The sequence below is a fragment of the Temnothorax nylanderi genome, unplaced genomic scaffold (assembly GCF_030848795.1).
Source record: "Temnothorax nylanderi isolate EJ_2023f unplaced genomic scaffold, tnyl_v1.0 TNYL_tig0027_pilon, whole genome shotgun sequence".
NCBI classification, from domain to species: Eukaryota; Metazoa; Arthropoda; class Insecta; order Hymenoptera; family Formicidae; genus Temnothorax; species Temnothorax nylanderi.
Window position 1 is genome coordinate 1,233,915 of NW_027249089.1, and position 19,130 is coordinate 1,253,044.

Sequence of the window (19,130 nt, forward strand, 5' to 3'; positions counted from 1 at the left end):
ATTTTTTCTATTAATTTATTTAAATATAATGTGTCCTTATATATTTGGATATAAAAGTTTAAGTTCTTTTTACTTATCTTTACTTAACTTTTTGTCAGAAAATCTATTAGTTTTTTCATATGTTGTATTTAATCATTTGTGCAATCGTCTTTGTTTTCTGTAATATTTTATCCTAGCGACATTCACATGCCACTATCATAGAAAAATGAAAATAGTTTATCGTTAAAAAATGAAAACACGTAGATTTTATGTCGGAAGATATAAAGTTCTCTTTACGCAGCTAGCTTGTAACGATTAAAACAAGAACAATATCTAAGAAATATAAAGGATGCAAAATATCTTAATTTATTTTTTTTAATTGAAAACACTGTAAAGTGAAAGTCTATAGCATTGTCGTGATAGAAGGTAATGCCTTCCGTTTGATCAAAACCGGGCACTTCTCTTGCACTGTTGTTTTTAATTTGTTGACAATACTCATCTGAATTAATCATATTGCCAGTTCAAAGATTCAGATTACAAATTTAGTACGTATAAGATAGCGTCTTTTAGGGTGCAAATTGATTTTTGGCATTGACTGGCCAGATTCGTTTTCCGAGACCGCTTGCGCTGAACAGTATACAGTGATACTGAACAATATCAATACATACACACATACACACAGAATATCGTATATTTTTCTCAATAGTCACCAATCGATTCAAAAAAGGGTTGGCAAAAAAGACTTGATCCACTCTATTTTTCTCGCAGTAAGCGCACGCGGCACTCAAATATCGAACTTCAAATTGTATCTGAGTTTCAGTAAATGTCGGATACGGCTGTCTATGCTCAGTTTCTTAGCTCTTTTGCCGAAATTTCTTTTATTTATATTGATTAAATTGCGCAATATTTCGTTATCGACATCCTTTGCGAAGAATTGCCCATATCTTTCATACATTTCATTCAGATGGTACGTGATTCTTATATTTCGCTTGACACGTTTTCGTAAGATATTCATAAAATACGATACATTAAAAATGATCGTTTTCGTTATTCCTTTTTTCCCCCAAAAAGAAAATTGAATCGAATTTATCTATGTCAATAATGACATCGTTATTTTTCTCCAAGGAATTATATATCTGTCATTTGCTGCAACAATGACATAACTCAAAAAACAAAGTTTTCCAGAAAACAAGTTTGAATGTTTTAAATCGTTTAATATAATATAATACTATTTTTAAATGCATGGCAATTTTGGTGTAATAACTGATTGTAGAAGAATAAAAATATCTAGATATATTAGCTCTTCATTTGCTGTATTGAATTTTTACCATTCCCATTGAAAGGCTGCCAATTTAGATTTAAAAAATATAATTTATCTAGCAATTTTGTAGTAACGCATGTACTGTTTATTCATAAAGTTTTTCTTTTTATAAAACAGTACTTCGACGTATTTACCACAATGGACCTGAAAGGTTTGAGCGAGTTGCAGTATAACACGGAATAGTGAGATACGATTAAGGCTGCAGTAACTCTTCTGGGCATAGTCCGAAACTAACGAATATCTGGTCCAGTGATTACCTTACGAATGGGAGAAAGAGGACATGCCTCGCTAGGCGCGGACGCTCTGTTTCCCGTTAACAAAAAAATTCAATTTAAATGTTGAGAGAGAGCCAAATATAAGCGTGCGTCAATTAATGAAATTTAGTTCGCTCGTTACAACGTGCTCGATCAGCTGGCTAGTTTTATACATTCATAAAATAATTATTAACTCGTTTAGTAGGGCGTGAAAAAGAACAAAGATAGAAAAAAATGCGTGTTTGTAAAAAGATAGAAAAAAAACACGTATCTCTGCGCAGCTTTTTCATCTTCAATTCGGCAGCTAAACAACGTAGATATTCAAGCATGCTATCAATCTCTTCATATTATTAATTTACGCAATAGATTCGCGGAATCATCATTTTCGCACGTTTAAGACAATGTACAGTCGCGGCAAAATCGAGTACTTTTAGCATTAAATGGAGCAATACTTTGTCATAAAATTGGGTCACAACCAACTTACATATAACGCTAAATATTTTAACACAGTCATACGTAGCGCTTACGTAGCGTTCTACATAACGAAATGTAGTGTACCTTATAAATACTGCTAATTGTCCTCACCCGTCACAGTTCCGTCTCTCGCTGGCACGTTCAACAGGTGATCTTTCTACTCATTTTAATTAATTAATTAAAATTACATTCTTGGATAAATAACGAGATCTTTCGATATTTCGTCTTGTACAAAAAACAGAAATTCTTTATGCAGATTTTATTTTTCCTTTTCCTTCAAGATTATTATTGCCTAATAATCATTGTCAACTCAGTTATATATTTTATTTAGAAAATATTTTACAAAATTTAGAAAATAAGAATATAATTTTAGACAAGTTGCGACAGCAGTAAAAAATAAATTGAAATATCATAATAGTGATAATAGTGAAAGTTTTAAGACAATTATATGGAAAACGATTTGTAAACATACAGTATGCTTTACACATTGAAGTTACTATATAATTATCATGCATATTGGGTTTTCATAAGAGAATTACATTTTATTTTCACAATTTATCTTGGCAAATGGAAAAGAATAACTGTGATACAGTGAAACTTTATTAAGAGATAATAGTTTAATTAAAAAAAACACCGTTATCGGCAATAATATAACTAGAAGTCTTTGTTACAGTTCCTTTAATGTCACCATTATTAATGTAATTAGATGTTAAAAACATATCTGTCGTCATTTACAGCCCTAAATTTATCTATCTATTATGTTATCTGTTATATTTAGATATGTATTTAAAAAAATATATAGTTTGTACCTTAAAAATAGACAGATTAATAAAAATCAAGTTTATCATTTGCAGAATAAAAGTAATAAACTTCAATGTCACAAAATCCGGTTTATTTCGAGACACATTCGCATGGGATGGGGTTACAGTAACATACAAAAGTTCAAGATATATATATCTTATATATGTATATAAGAAGGCAATCTATATATAATTAAAATAAACAAAGAAATAAAATTTTTCTTCTTATAAAAAAATGTGAACTTGGGATTATTGTCTTATTGAATATAACATTATTGATAAATAAATCGCATTCATCGGAAAGAAGTGTTTATTGTTAGTTCAGTATTTTAATAAACTAACATCAGTGATACATATGGTGCAGCAAAAGTGATATAAATAATTAGAAAAAAAGATTCTTTTATACTTCTCTAAATGTGGTTAAGAAATGTTAATCAAGATTTTCTCATACAAAGCTTCTCTTAAGAAAATCAATTGTAATAATCGAAAAATTGACAATATTTACACGTGTAATTTCCACTGCACCGTTTCTAAAACTTGCGTATAATTAGCAATATTTACATTGTGTACAAGATTTATTTAACCCGTTGTGGTGCACACCTCTTTTTTGAACATTTTTTAAAGGATTTTTTTTAACATAATGCCACTCAAAAAGTTAATTTTTTATAATGAGAATACACTCTACAATGTTTAAACTTAATTCTAGAATTTTTTGCGATTCATTTAAACTGTTAGTTTTTGAATAGCATGCAGCTGTTTGAAAATTAGTTGGGGTCCTATTGACCCCTGTTGACCACAACGGGTTAAAAAGTATTCAGATACATGGGTATATATTAAAATATTGTATATCAAAACCATATTATATAATTATTATAATCATAGCGTTATGATGATGTAGAGCTGGTTTAGATAAATTATATTTTAAAACTCACACGTCTCTTTGCGTACCATCAGTCTATTATAGTGAGACAATAAAACTAATCATGTTTTCTTCCGTGGAAATTTTCATGAGATGTTTGAGAGCAATGTGTATCGAGCAACGTGTTTGTACTAAATTCTGTTTCAAAGTTTATTGGTAAAAATAAGACGTTTAATTTTATAAGAATAGCATATGAGCATATGCATAATATATTTTATGAAACTTTTCAGGACAAATATTACTTTTCGAAAGGGATTTCGATCGGAATTGTTTAGTTATTTCCAAGATTTCTATTGAATTCTAGAGAAAACGGAATAATTCCGATCAAAATCCACTCCGAAAAGTTCCATAATACGTGTCCTAGACTGCTTCATTATAGCTCGATAAGCAAATGCTCGATAATGTCTCCACTTGTCTCAATTTATTTACTTACGAGCCAACGAAGGTCACAACTATCTTCGTATTCGCCGGACTTAACTTATTGTTAGCCCTTTTGTAATCCCCGAAATTCAAAAAGCTCTTTAAGAAGTATAGATTTGATAATGTTGAAACAATTAAACAAAATTTGACAAAAACGCTTATGAACATTCCGAAAAACGATATCAAGAAATGTTTCTAGCGGTAGAAATATGATAAGCTAAGTGCGTTGCAGCAACGGGCTTATTTTGAAAGAGACTAAACTCCGAATCCGGACAAATCTTATATTTTTTGAGCAGCCAAATTCGTATGTTTTTTGCACGTTTCTAAAGGCCCGGGCACATAGAAAAACTTAAGCCGTAAGGAAATCAACGGTATTGATTCGCTACCGCTTATGATATGTCTTAAGTTCTTGACTGTGATTGGCTGATTTGCTTACTGCTTAAGTCTTACTGCTTAAGTTTTTCTTTGTGACTGTGCCTGGGCCTTAAAACTTCTTTCCGCTACTGTACAAATCGTATAAGACGCAAACAAGTTCTTAATAATTCTTTTTTCTTCATGAGCATAGGGGAATTTGCGACAGAGTCACTGACATCTCTGCGTCAGTTACTCGCAATGTGGCGCACGATCATCTTCGTCATTTCTGTAGCAGTGATAAGTAAGTAGATATTTATTATGTATATATATATATATATATATATATACAAATATATATACATGTATGTAAAAAGTGTTACTTAAAAAGCGCCCATTGATTACGTAACGCTATTTCTTAACAAAAATTGAGTAAAGTCCTGAACCATTTTTTTTCCATAATGCTTAATAAAGTAGTAATTATTGAGTAAAGTCATATATATTACATTTAATGTACGGATATAAAATTCTATCTTTTCTCAAAATATTCTTCTTTTAATCAAGAAATATTATATTATAAAATTTTATTAATTCGAAAACACTTGAGAAATGTGGTTCAACTCAATCAAAAGAAAAAATATTTGTAGAAGAAAGATTTTGTTATGAAAATTATACATTATCTATATCTGTCAAGTTATATGTTAAAAATACATTTTAATTTCTCTGCCTTTAATTTTTCATGATTTATAAATTAAATAATAGACGTCAACCACATTACACATGTTATATTCGAGCAATATAGTCACAACAAAATTATTTATTTTAATAATAATCAGAAATATTTTGTATTTTAATAATAATAATGAAAAATTATTTCTTTCATAATATTTGCAAACTTTATTTTTTAATCTTCCCTATTTATATAATAGTAATTGTCTGTTAAAAAAATAAACTTACACATACGATAAAATTCTAAAAAATAATTAATTCAAAATGCCCAATTATGAAATATTAAATTATGGAAAAGTCGTCTTGCAGAATTAGAATTAAATTGAATATAATGTATTTGTGTTGCAAAGTAATTTTTCGATCATTTTATATCAATAAGATTTATTTTTCGAAAGTTAAAATAATTATTCAAGTCTAGTCAATCTTTATTTTATATAATTTAGAAGTTGTTAAATATTTTATGTGTTTCTCAATATTGTATATGAATACAAAAGAAACAAAAATACTTCTTTGTTCTATCTAATTTAATATAGGCTCGCCTATATCTATATATTAAGTTGAAGGTTTCTTTAAATAATTTTAATGCAATTTTTTACATTTATATTTCAATGCATATTTTCTATTATACGTTCCGTTTTTTTGAATAATTTATTCTTAATCCAATATCACGTTTTTATCAGTAAATAATTCACATAAATAATTATTAATAGATAATAATTTATGTCATATCATCGCAATTATGCAGAATTTATATGTATATATTTTATTCATAGTTCTCTATATCTTCTCAAATCTTTTTTTATAAAAAGCTTTTTCTTTCAAATGTGTGTTCAGATTCTTCTGAAAAAAATGTAAATGTTGTTAGATATGAAAACTGAAAATACAAGACGTAAAAAAACAGGTTTTTGTTTTAAAATTTTCTGTTTTATCTAACGATTTTAAAATATATTAATAAACTTACATTAGCGTAGAACTATCAGTTTAATTTTCGTAAATGTTTGCCCATTAAAAAAATAAACTAAAAAGAAATGTGGAAATGCGTACCTAATGTCACAGGTAATGGCGAAATAATTACTCAAGTATACTTTTTAATGGGCAATTTTCAGTTGCACCAACGAATAGCTGTATCGAAAGACGCCGATCAAAAGAAAGTGGAGATGATGATGGATATTATTGCGTCTGCAATGCGATATATTGCGACGAAGCTCCGGACGCGATTAGGCCATGCAATCCTGCCGAATATGTCCTGATAACATCGAGCAAAAGTGGTCTATTTTTTAATGTATCGAACGGCATATATGAAAATGTTGAGGAGATTGACTGTAAGTACTGAAGTTGTTTCCTTAAAACATCAGAATCACTAAAGGATATTGTACGAGTAGGTGCAAAACAGCATTTTGCCAGACAAACATTAAGAGCAATATTTACTACCATATTTTCGAATATGGATATTCGGATATTTCTTCAAGAAGAAACTGTAAAATCATCTCCGCTGGGAAAGATCACTATAAATCGAACGGATGTGTATCAAGAAATTTTTGGATTTGGTGGAGCTGTGACCGATTCAGCAGCTATAAATATTCATGATCTAACGTATGAGACATCCGAGTACTTGATGAGGTACAATAATTCATAAATCGTTAGATTTCAAAAGAGTTTTGCTAATTCAGTGATTGACACGATTGACACATCTAAGAAATTTGCAATGCTTTCCGTCGAAAGTTAATTTTACATTCAATTTCTAAATTCTAGAAGCTACTTTGGCCCACGTGGTATCAATTACAATTTTATCAGGACACCAATGGGTGGCTCGGATTTTTCAACGAGACCTTACACCTACGCGATGGTAGAGAACGACACTTCGCTTCACTACTTCGATTTACAGACAGAGGATTATGTTTACAAGGTTTAGTCATTTATTGATTAATATTGTATCTTAATTGTTTATTCATCTTATAAAACAAGCAATCTCTTTTTTCGGATATTAAAAAACATATACGAGAAGATACTTGCGTTTCTGGAGTTAACTAAACTGGAATAATATAAGTAGCAGTTGCAATATAATTGATATATGGAGTACATTAAATACCACATTTTATTAAATATCTTGTTAATAGATACCGACAATAAAGCGAGCTCAGGAATTAAACAATGGAAAAATTAAATTAATAACTCTACCCTGGAGTGCCAGTCTCTGGATGAAAACTAAAAACTCTTGGACGAATAATTCTAAATTACGTCCGAAATATCGACAAGTGTGGGCAGATTATTTCGTGAAGTAAGATATCATTACAATATTTTTATTACCCCTGAAACCCTAAACATGGATAAAATTTACCTAAACCAACTTTTCAAACGTTAACGCTCTTAAAACATGAGAAGTTAACAGCACTATACTGGGTTTAAAATTAGTTTATTAGTCTCTCTATTGAAAAGTATGACTTACAATTAGTTGCTTTGTCACCTAAGCGTTCTCGACAAGGAAAACAGGAAAATTTCGTTTAAGTTAAAGTTAAGTTAAACATTTTACCCATTTTTTTGGTTTAAACTTTTCGTTCGAAAATTTACTATTAATTTTTTCTTATATTTAATAGGATTATCTTTGTTTCTATTTGTTTTTAATTTAAAACTTAGTTGAAGGCTAAGGGCTTGTTGATACAATATAATTCTTATATAATATAATCTAATATAATATTAATATAATATAGTACATATAATTTTGTCTTTTTATTTTAAAATATAAACTAAAATGTTTTATTTTCTTATAATAAAACATTTTGAAATAGTAAATTAGAGTTATTCACTAAATAAACTTATAGAGTCCTATTCATCTTTCGTTCAAAAGGATTTTCGTAAAAAAATATAGTTTTTCAACAAACAGCGATCTGCTCCTAGCGATTTTCTTAAAAAATTAACTTTCTTCTTTAAAATTTTGTTGGTCTCATTGTTTTATCCCTTATTGCTAAAAAGTTATGATTTTTTTAGAGAGAAATGATGAATTTTGAAAAAACTTGTATTTTGTTTTCTTATTATAACTTTTTTCAATTTTATTTAATTACAAAATTATTAACAGAATTATATATCTTCCCCAATGCTCTCTACACACTTTTCTACACAGATTTAAAAAAAAACATTAAATTTCTATCATTTCTTCGGCTCTCTATGAGCAAATAAAAATGCGCTGCATAAAATTTACCCATGTTCAGAGTTTACGTAAGTTTTGAACATTTAGGGTGCTAGGGTTAAATAAATGTTCTTATTCATTCACAAGATAATCACATTCACCAAGATGATCAAAACCTATTGTTTCGAACTTCTCGGTAGATTTAAAGTAAAATAATTATTTATAAAAATAATTATTCTTCTTTCAGATATTTTGAGGCTTATCGTCGTAACGGCTTAGAATTTTGGGGTACAATGTGCCAGAATGAGCCAGAAAGTCACAAGTATATTCCGCTATCTCGTATCAATGCAATGGCGTGGACAGCCGAGGAAGAGCGTGATTGGATTGTCGAACACTTGGCGCCAACTCTGAAGAAAAAGGGTTTCGAGCACATCAAGATCTTTTCATTGGATGATAACAGGCTGTCGCTTCCTGATTGGCCAAAAACGGTATTTCAAGATCAGAAAGCAAGAGATATTATTTCTGGAACCGCGATCCACTTTTATTTCGATGATTTAATCGGCCCAAGTGTCTTGGATGAAATAAAACAGCTTTTTCCAGAGAAGTCACTGATATACACAGAAGCTTGCGCTGGAGCTTTCGAAGGTTGGTGAAGATATGTATATTTTCATTTTTATATTAAATTTTTTTCGCTTTGAAAGATTCCCTGCTGATGAACAACGACAGTAAATTGAAAAATTTCTATATTTTTCTATATTTTTCCGTTATATATTTTTATTTAAAATATATTATATATAAAAAAATACATATGTCTTTCTTTACTATTCATGATGGTTCTTTATAAGAATTTCTCGTTTAGTCATGCGTTCTATAACTTCAAGTCAAAAAAGAATTAATTAATTTAACATATGTTTGCGAATTTACATTTTCAACTGTATAACAGATCTGAATCTAATGATTTTTGTAAAACAAGAAGACAAAAAGGTAATTCTGGGCTCGTGGAAACGAGGTGAGATGTACGCAACAAATATCATCGAGAGTATGTCGCATTGGGTATCCTCTTGGATCGACTGGAACATTGCTTTAAATACGAATGGTGGACCTAATCATGCCGGAAATAACATTGATTCTCCGATACTAGTCAACAGTACTGCCGACGAATTCTACAAGCAACCGATGTTCTATGTTCTTGGACATTTTTCAAAGTCTGTACACCATATCTTTGTAGTTTGACTGATACTTGTAACGCACTGAAGTGATACAAAACTTTGATAACTTGAAAAATAATTACGTTTAATATCTATCTATAGCGTTTCATCGGTATATTTGTATTAATTAATTTCTTTTTTAAATAGGTATGTCCCACCTAACAGCATGAGAATCGGCACAACATCGGAGAATACCGAGGGAATTCAAAATATTGCGTTTTCTACGCCTGACGGCGGCGTCGTATTGGTGATCTTAAATCTGTAAGTTTATTCTTGCATAATACTCTTATAAGACATAAATAAGATATAAATGTGCGAATTATCATGCTTCACGACGCCTTATGCGGTGAATTGCGGTGAAAATCTCGTATATTTACTGAACTTTTTTTTTTTCCAGAAACGAAGAAGAGAAAGAAATTCTGATCGATGATCCAAAGAAAGGAACAACAAGGATAAATGTCCTCGGAAAGTCGATAAATACCATGAAATACTGGTAGATATGTAGCGGAAATACAAAATCCGCCGTATAATGTGTCGATAAGTATACACGACACGTGTAAGATGCGAATACTCAAATCATTTTAGTTTTTTAAACTTCATTGTTGCCACAATATATCTCGCTAAAGTATATATATAGCGAGTTTAATCTATTTTAAGAAGAATCATTAAGTCATAAAATACAGCCGAGCTTTCTCGCCTTTTCTTGCGGTACAATCTTGCTGATAGTATAAATATGTAATAGTACAAATTGTCCTCTCTTTTTAAATAGAATTTTCACTCGAATTGTAACTCCCCGGACTCTGCCTTATTTGCATCCGGTTACGCGTTGTTAGTTCGTCGGTTCGCAATTACTCTAAACTTCTGCATAACTCGGGTCACTCTCCATTAAAACTCTCACTGAGAATTCTTACCTCCCGGGTAAGAATTCGCCGGATTTGATGAGCGCCACAGAAACGGGCTTGCTCAAACGCTTTCTCAATCTCGCTGAATGTTTAAAATATCTTCCGCGTTTAATCCGCTAGACTGAACTTTAATATATAATAACGAAATGGTTTAAACTTCAGAATACGGACTCTTGATAAAAGTCCTAATTATTTTTCTATGTTATTCTAAGTTTTTTAATGAATTATCTTCATGACAATGTTATGTGTATTCTTAATATACTATAATTTTATATGTTAGAAATAAAAAACTAAGATTTTCATAAACAGTAAATAAATAAAGAACACAACTTGATCAATCTTTGATGTATGTAAAATGACGATTAGAAAGAAAAGGATTATATCTGATGTATTTTATCTAAATCATTAAAAGCGATCAAAGAACGGAGCAAAACCTTTGTTATTCGCTCTTTTGATTGTTTTCCCTCATATTCATACAATTATATCGCAAATATTCACGCATCTATAATTGCAGTGTTTATATTTTCTCTAAATGGCTCTTTCCTTATTTGTATTATTGTTGTCTTTATATAATTCTTCATTTGTATATAATTTTTATTACACAGTGGAATTCCTGTCGACAGTACTTTCTCCATCTCTATTGAGTTGATTCCCACAATCCCAAAACCGATCCGATAACAATGCCGGCACGGAGAGAGAAATGTTTTAATATATCTATCGAGTGCGTTAGCGAATCTCAGAAAATGAACGTGCGTGGATTTAGGACGGGAGACATGCGCGAGAACGGAACGCCAAATTTCCCCGAGTAAAATAAAGCCGGGATCAAGGCTGCTTATCGGTGTACATGAAGGACACTCGCGTCGCTTCCGCGTGCGCACATTATATGGGTTACTGGTCCAAGGTCCGCCTATGCTATGCCCTGGGTTATCGCGCGGGCTCATGTGCAGGTAATACGCTGCAGGCACTTCCTCTCTGTGACCCATATGTTCACCAGGTCCACCACCACCTCGCTCGTATTTCGGGTTAGATTTTAACGGAAAAGCGTTGTTTTCGAAATTCCTCGAAAGCTGATCAAAACTGCCTAACATGTCACTTACATGCATCACCTTTTAACGTTTTGTACGTGAAATAACTCGGCACCAATTGATTTCACCATCCTTCACGATAAGAAAAAACGAAGTTGTTTCTGACAAACAAATATCGCTGCTCTTCGCACGTAATCGAAAGATCGGCCAACTTTCCAGCTTTGGAGAGCTTTGGAAATACTGTGAAAGAAGATTTGGTGCTATCTCATTGGTAAATAAGACTAAGCAAGCTCTTCGATCTCTCAACGAAATAAAGCGACTACGATACATTCGCGCGCTGTTGTGTGAATACGATCTGCTCTTACCCTCTCCAATTCTTCATAGGTATCCTTCGAATGCTTCTTGCACAAGAGGTTGTACATATCAATACGACAGTAGTACGTTTCACTCAAATTTTTATGACTTTCTTGAACGACATATCCTTTCTCTCTCTCTCTTTCTCTCTTTAACCAATTTAAGATCTATACTAATCTAATGCTGTATTATTCCAATACAGACATAAAATAAACTGCTTTAAATGATAAAAAATTATGTATGCAAACGAATACTTCTCTCTCTTTCTCTTTCTCTCTTTTTTTCTTTTTTTTCTCTCTTTCTCTTTCTTAAAAGACTTCGTGTCTCTTACGCTACTATGTCTTATTCATGTTGTTCCAGAAAAGCTATTTTAAATAGTAAAAATAAAATGAATAAAAGTATAAATAGATAGACAAACAGAGAAAAGATAAAATCATTATAATTCCGTCTAAAAAAATATGCTCTAATATATATTTATATAACAGAATTTATATTTATAATATATATATGGCACAATGAATAAGATTATATAAAGTGCATGTACATTATAAACATTGACGCACTGTTTGAACTCATTGTTGCAAAATAAATATATGATAAAAAAACATAAAATAAAAACAACGTAACATAATCTAATCTATCAATCAAATATATACATCCGGTGAAATAGTTGGTCAGAAACAGGTTTTTAGAGAAAATAAAGACAATTTATAGGAGAGAGTTTAGATAAGAATCTAAAGAAGAGGAAGAATATTTTGAAAAATGGGACGATGTAATATATAAAAAGAGAAGAAAAAGAACCGCGTAAATGGAGGTGAAGGTTGAGATTTTAACATGAAAATCGTGCACTGGCTGCTAGAGTGACTGGATGTAGCCTATCGATCTTAGGCTGATCTGCGGCGGTTCCTCGAGAGAGGAGGAAGTTGTTCCCGAACGTGCCTTCACGCTCCACGACATCTGTCGATAAGTTATTCAATTCCGACGCTATTGGATTTCCCTTTCCCCACGAGGTGAATCCTCAGTTGCGGTCTAACTGCATCCTCGGCGGTCCTGGTGACCCGATCGAGAACAAATTCATTTTTCGTTCGTCTCTCGGTGCACGCGCGTCTACAAACGATGCTCAACGTTCGAGACAAACGGCAATTCGTTTGGCAATTTGGTAATTTCGCGAGTTTAATCCTTGCCGAAGAATGTGACATCGTTCATACATCGCAATTGCACATAATTATGAAATAATTTGTAGGGAAAAGTGTTTCAGTGAAGCCCATAATGAAACCGCGAGTCTGCACGCCTGTGATAAGAAGCTCTGTCTGATTTGCGACGTTGCAGCCTCGCCCATTCATTATTGATGCCGCGTACGTAATAGGGGGGCCCCCTCTTTCTCTCTCTCTCTCTACATTACGCTACGCTCGCTGCGCCTGCGAGAAGACTACGTTCCTTGCGATGGCGGATTAAAATTCATAGATATCTTTGAAAATGGATGCGAGAACTTCTGGGTACCCATAGCGGTATCATCTCGCGTATCAATCATCGCTGTTTTCCGAGCAATGCTGCAATGGCTATTTCGTGTTTATATCTTAGAGAGCAGAAAAGATGAAAAGAGAGAAGAAGAAAAAGAGAGAGAAAATTCTTTTAAGAAATCAAATATTAAATTTTATAAAGTAATACTTTTCTTCATAAATTTCTTGTACAAAATGAGAATGAAGTAATCCTCCTTTAGTATAATATCAAATTGATTATTAATATCGACTTAATAATGTACGGTTGCGCGTTTTTATCTTTAGCATACGATCCGGTTGCAAGACCACTTAATAATCGGCATGTGATTAGAATTCTAAACAAATGTGTATGATTCACAAATTAATATTAGACTGACAATCCGCCCGATAACCAAAAATGTTTTTTATTTTATTTCTTAATGATTATAAGTTTCGCTATAATTTTTATTAATTTTTCTTAATCATTTTTATATTCAAAATTTTACATATTATATAGATATATGTATACAATAATTAAAATTATTAAAAATATAAAATTTATTCTTTATTTATATATGCACTGAGAAAAAACATTTGTTAATCCCAAAAAATATTTAGTCCGACGAGCAACTAAACATTTTAGGTAGTTTAACTAAACATTAGTTGAATTAATTAATTCTTGATTAAAAAATTTTAAAGCTTGACATGAATGCATTATACCTTTTTTAGTGCAACTTAATAATTGTTGAAACATACTAATGTTTAGTTAACTAACTAACATGTTTAGTTGCTCGTATCGGACTAAATATTTTTTGGGATTAACAAATGTTTTTCTCAGTGTGTATATGTGTAAAATAAAAGAACCGAATTGCAGATCAAATTGCGTTGCACGATAATGGCACAAGCTCTCCATACGCAAGATGTCCGCAGTTGTGTAGCGATTTGACAAACGCAGCTGTTGCGCACGCTTTTTTCGTAATGTCGCGATCAATATTCATAAGGAAAAAATTAGAAGCTGCGTCTGGCCGACTGATAAACGAACGTTCGGCTGCAGCCACGCAATACCGTATAGTTTTATCGGCTCTCCTTAGGCTCTCTTGCACCGCGCGAGGATTGCGTGTGCAACTCGGGACTCCGCGGTCAGCAATATCTCTCTTTAATCATCGCGTATTTGCATGTCGCGCTTGTGGAAACTACACTGGTGTCATGCGTGAATGATGTATTAATAAAACACATCCGGTATTTCTGTTTCTCCTTTTCGCTTCCTCCCTTTTTTCCTCTCACTTCGCACCCGATCGATGCATCACTCAAGGTCATCACCTGTGCAGAGCTGCGGAATCGAATAATCAGCTCTCAGAGCGGAAAGAGGCGGTATCACTGTCATGCGATTGTAAAAAACGTGAAACGATTGCCGATATATCGCCGACGCACGTCCAGTAAAAACGGGCATATGATTATCGCGCCATATGTGCCTTCAATGAAATCTGTATCTTTAAATCTTTCGAGCATAAAAACAAAGTTTAATATCTATTTATAATCTGACATAAAAAATACAATTCTCATCGTCGAAAATAAGCGAATGAAATAAATATCTTTCTTATTTTTAAAAATATTTAAATTTTGGAAAGGGTCAATTCTCTTTTTGAATTTTTATATACGATGTATATCGCGAACGATTTGTGATATTGCATCAGTTTTGTATTAACGCCATACAAATGAGATTATAATATAAAGTGACATGTTGCATATATACATATATTACGTATTATATGTAATCTTCTCAGACACAACAGATTGTCTCGACAGATTAATCTCTATTTTTAAACATTTCACGTACATATATATGCCAAGATTAAGAGTCACTTATGTAGCGCGGTTAGAATCAATTACATTAATTACAATAATATATTGTAAAATATGCCACGTTATATATTAATATCAACAAGGCAGCTAAATGACGCATTTTTAAATCGATATAGATTGGACGTGATGGACCGATAAATTAGCTGACAAAGTCACTTAACGGTATTCGACTACTTTTTCGGGAGATTGTTAGAAAGAATCGGTCTTTAAAATTACCTATACAACTCGAAAAAAAAATTAAAAAGCAAATTACCGGTGCTTGTGCGAGTATATCAGGACAAATAGTTATTCTTATAATTAATCACTTGTTTTACAACAAATTACAGTAGTATTTAAGAGCCAGAGATAAAAATGTCGATATATACTGTAAGTAAAATAAATAAAGTAATAAGTAATGATAAGTAAATATAGGACCGCTATGATATACAATCAATTAAAGAAAAATGCCATTTTCGGTCATGACTGGATCTCGGAACTCGGAAGACTTAATATTATTCACGCGAATAATTTACTAAGGCTTCCAAGATCTAATTCTAACCGAAAATAGCGTTCTTCTCTAATTGAAAGTAATAAAGATCTGGTTCTCTCATATGTTTCAACTTCTCCTTCCGTGTAACCTTGGATTGTTTTAATGCCACTTTGAAAGAGACTGTTGAATCGGCATTTTTGTACTTTTATGGTATTGCAACAAAAAAAATTAGTGTTTCGTTTAAAAGACGCAAGCTAACTCTCATATAACCTTGAAAAATTCAAAAGTCTTTTGCATTATCAGATTTTATATATAAAAATTATATAAAAATATATAAAAGAAGCTTTTCTTGTATTTTTTCTTTTATCTTTTACTGTCTAGCAATCTTAAGAAAGTTGTTTAAACAGTTGGGCACTTGTCTAGAACTCTATATTTTGTGTGTGCGCGCATATACATGCACACATACATACTTTATTAAATTCTTTAATATACGTGTCCTCAACGTTTAACGCATGTTGAAATAAACTTTTCAAAGATATTTACTTGAAAAGAAAAATATTTGATAGATGCATACAGCTATATAAAATTGCAAACTCATCCGATATGCTATATGTTATATTGACGGAAATTTGTTTAAAAATTCTTGCTGTCGCAATGCGAAATACGTTCGTGTAGTGCATAAAATACGTGTATCTAGCGAATTAGTTACATGTAATACGCATTTGGAGTCATTTGGTAATATTGCGCAATTTGATCAATTGCTTCTACCGTCTTACACGAAGTTTCCATTAAAATTGAAGCATATTTAACGCGTTTGGAAAGGGATAAAATACATTATCCGTTAATTGTATTACGTAAATCAAAATTTACAATAGCGAAGCGCGTTTTAAATTTATTAATAAGATAGAACTGGTTACAAAATTCGCGGAATTAGTCATAGATCGAATGATATTTCAACTACCTGTTTGGGAATGATTAATTGTATTTACTTCTTATTGTGTCTACTTCGACGTTATTTTTTCTCCATTTACACGTACATTTCTTTTGTTCATAATCTCGTCATACATTATTACTAATATTATTGCATTATTGTTATCACTGTTATTGTTACAGCTGTTCGTTAAACATTTTTCCCTGATATATATTGATATCCTCGCCATCTAAAATGCATATTTTTTGCTATCCCTTACGAAAAAATTAATACAACACCGAGATTAAAATTATGTTGCATATTATGCAGAAAATTACACATGCATATAAACATCACGTGAGCGCGATAGCACGACATCGTAAATTGATTACAACGACTACAATCAGGACCGGTTTATTTTTTACTTCCTAATCTACATACCTAACATTAACATAAAGACACGGATTTTTATTCGCGTCACACCTACAATTCAGTCTCTATAACAACGTTACGAACATGATTTTTCTTCTGGAAATCGTGTAACGTGTTTCGTTATTAAAAGCAAAGTATGTATTTCTTATCCTTTACATACGTGTTGATAGTTAATTTAACGGAAACGACGTTTAAATGACGAAAGCTAATTTCAAAATCCGTATCAATTGATAAACAGTCATATTGTAATCATGTTTCATATTAATTAATATTTTCACATGAGAAATTATTAATGAATAATCAAGCTAGCTATCTCTCTTATTAAAATCTCAACGAAAGAAATTTAATAACGCACGGACATTGCATTTTTGAACAAACAATTATGTAACATTTATTCGTTATTTGTTTCTACGTGATAATAATATATCCTAGAAAAATACCATGAAAAATACTACCTACATATATACTGGAGAGTTATTCGATAATAAAACTTATCGTTAACATCGATAGATTCAAGTGAATGTTCCGTTATGACTTTATGAATTTTATGTTATCTTATTTGCATATAGACAGGATCTCGTTAATTTTGTTATGAATTTAAATTGCAATCGATTCCTGCTTGCGTAAGAATTTTTTTTTCTTCATAGTAGAACAAAGATGTTTTTCAGAGATTGCTACAACAGCTTCTATAACAGTCAATTGCTGTAGCAAGTTAACAATTAAAGATGAAGAAAACATTTTTACTTAAAAGCTTAACCGCCAAAATTTATCATTATTTTATTTATTTTCTTCAGTTACAAGTATAATTGTTGTAAAATAAATATAACTAAAATACTATATTTTTCGTTAACAAGATAATTAAAGTAGAAATATCATATATAAGCAAAGGTTAAGCATTAAATAAATTGCAATGACTCATTTGTATGCAGTTGTAGCAAGGTATGGATGAATGAAGGCCACGCGAAAGTCGTTCTATTCACATTATTTCAATACATAGATACGTAACGACATTTGATCTCGTTTACTTGATCTTGCGTTAAAACAGCATTGACCTCACACATGAAAAGCTATGCGAGATATGTTTTCTTTTTTCATAATATAAAAATTATAGTAAATTTTATATATATATTCTTACTATATATAAAATAACGAAACATATAGTTAAGAAAATAGGAACCATTATGTAATTTTTTATATCAATTGTAATATTATATTAACTTGTTTATGCGGAAATTCAGATGATGCATTACAACGTGGAATTTCATCACTTTATGAGAAGTCATCAACCATGACGGAAGGAATATATAAGAGAGAGAAAGAAAGAGAGGCAGGAAGATGAAGAAAGAGAGAAACTTGTACATTTATGGTAAAAACTGACGAGCGAATATACTTAGATACTTTGATACATTAGAAAATCCTTCCAGAACGTCATGTTTTAAAGATAAAAAAACTTGTTATGCGCGTGGGAGTACAAGTTGCAGAATCAGATATATCTAATGAGTCTGTGATAATGGGTCTGTAAATATATACACAGAATAATGATTTAACGGACTCTTTCTTGACTAGTCTAGTTTATTGCATATAATTACGCGTGACTGAATCGAGCCCACCGCGGTTGTGCAATTATGGAAAATCATATATGCATTATTCAACAGCAAAAGATACTTCGCAGACCGGTCCTACGATTTTAATGTCGTCTAGCATAATGTTAATTATAACTGATACAATAATGTCAACGATGCATTGAAATAGATAGAATTCTTAATGTCCTTTTATTCGCGACATACGATTTAAGCGCCTGCAGTTTTCCTCGTGTGAAACACGTTCGCGATCGCAATACACATTTTTTGTAGGTGTTACGTAAAATAATTATTCCAGGAAAGCCAATATTTTATGTTTCGTGATTTAAAATTTACTTTACGCGCTCTATAATTTACATCGGATTTCAATATAAAATTCTCTGTTTACAATTTCATATGTGATACATAAAACATTTGACGAATCAAAAATATATATATATATTAAATTCACAGTACAGGTAAAATTATAAATTTATTATTTTTATAATCCAAAATTTCTTGAAATTTGACGCTAATTATAGATTGTTTAAAATAGATT

The 19,130-nt window shown here is 31.2% G+C and overlaps 2 protein-coding genes across 2 annotated transcripts in view; one reads left to right on the forward strand and one right to left on the reverse strand.

Annotated features, from left to right (window-relative positions):
• Positions 1–19,130, reverse strand: part of Rhogef3 (Rho guanine nucleotide exchange factor 3) — a 150,551-nt gene that overhangs the window by 118,613 nt on the left and 12,808 nt on the right. The gene's annotated exons all lie outside the window — the stretch shown is intronic.
• On the forward strand, positions 4,016–10,810 carry LOC139770152 (lysosomal acid glucosylceramidase-like). The gene is made up of 9 exons (XM_071701903.1): positions 4,016–4,822; positions 6,354–6,569; positions 6,630–6,867; positions 7,000–7,153; positions 7,365–7,525; positions 8,619–9,016; positions 9,345–9,576; positions 9,727–9,840; positions 9,977–10,810. The coding sequence occupies exons 1-9, from the start codon at positions 4,723–4,725 to the stop codon at positions 10,074–10,076; spliced, it is 1,713 nt and encodes a 570-aa protein (XP_071558004.1). The 5' UTR covers positions 4,016–4,722; the 3' UTR covers positions 10,077–10,810.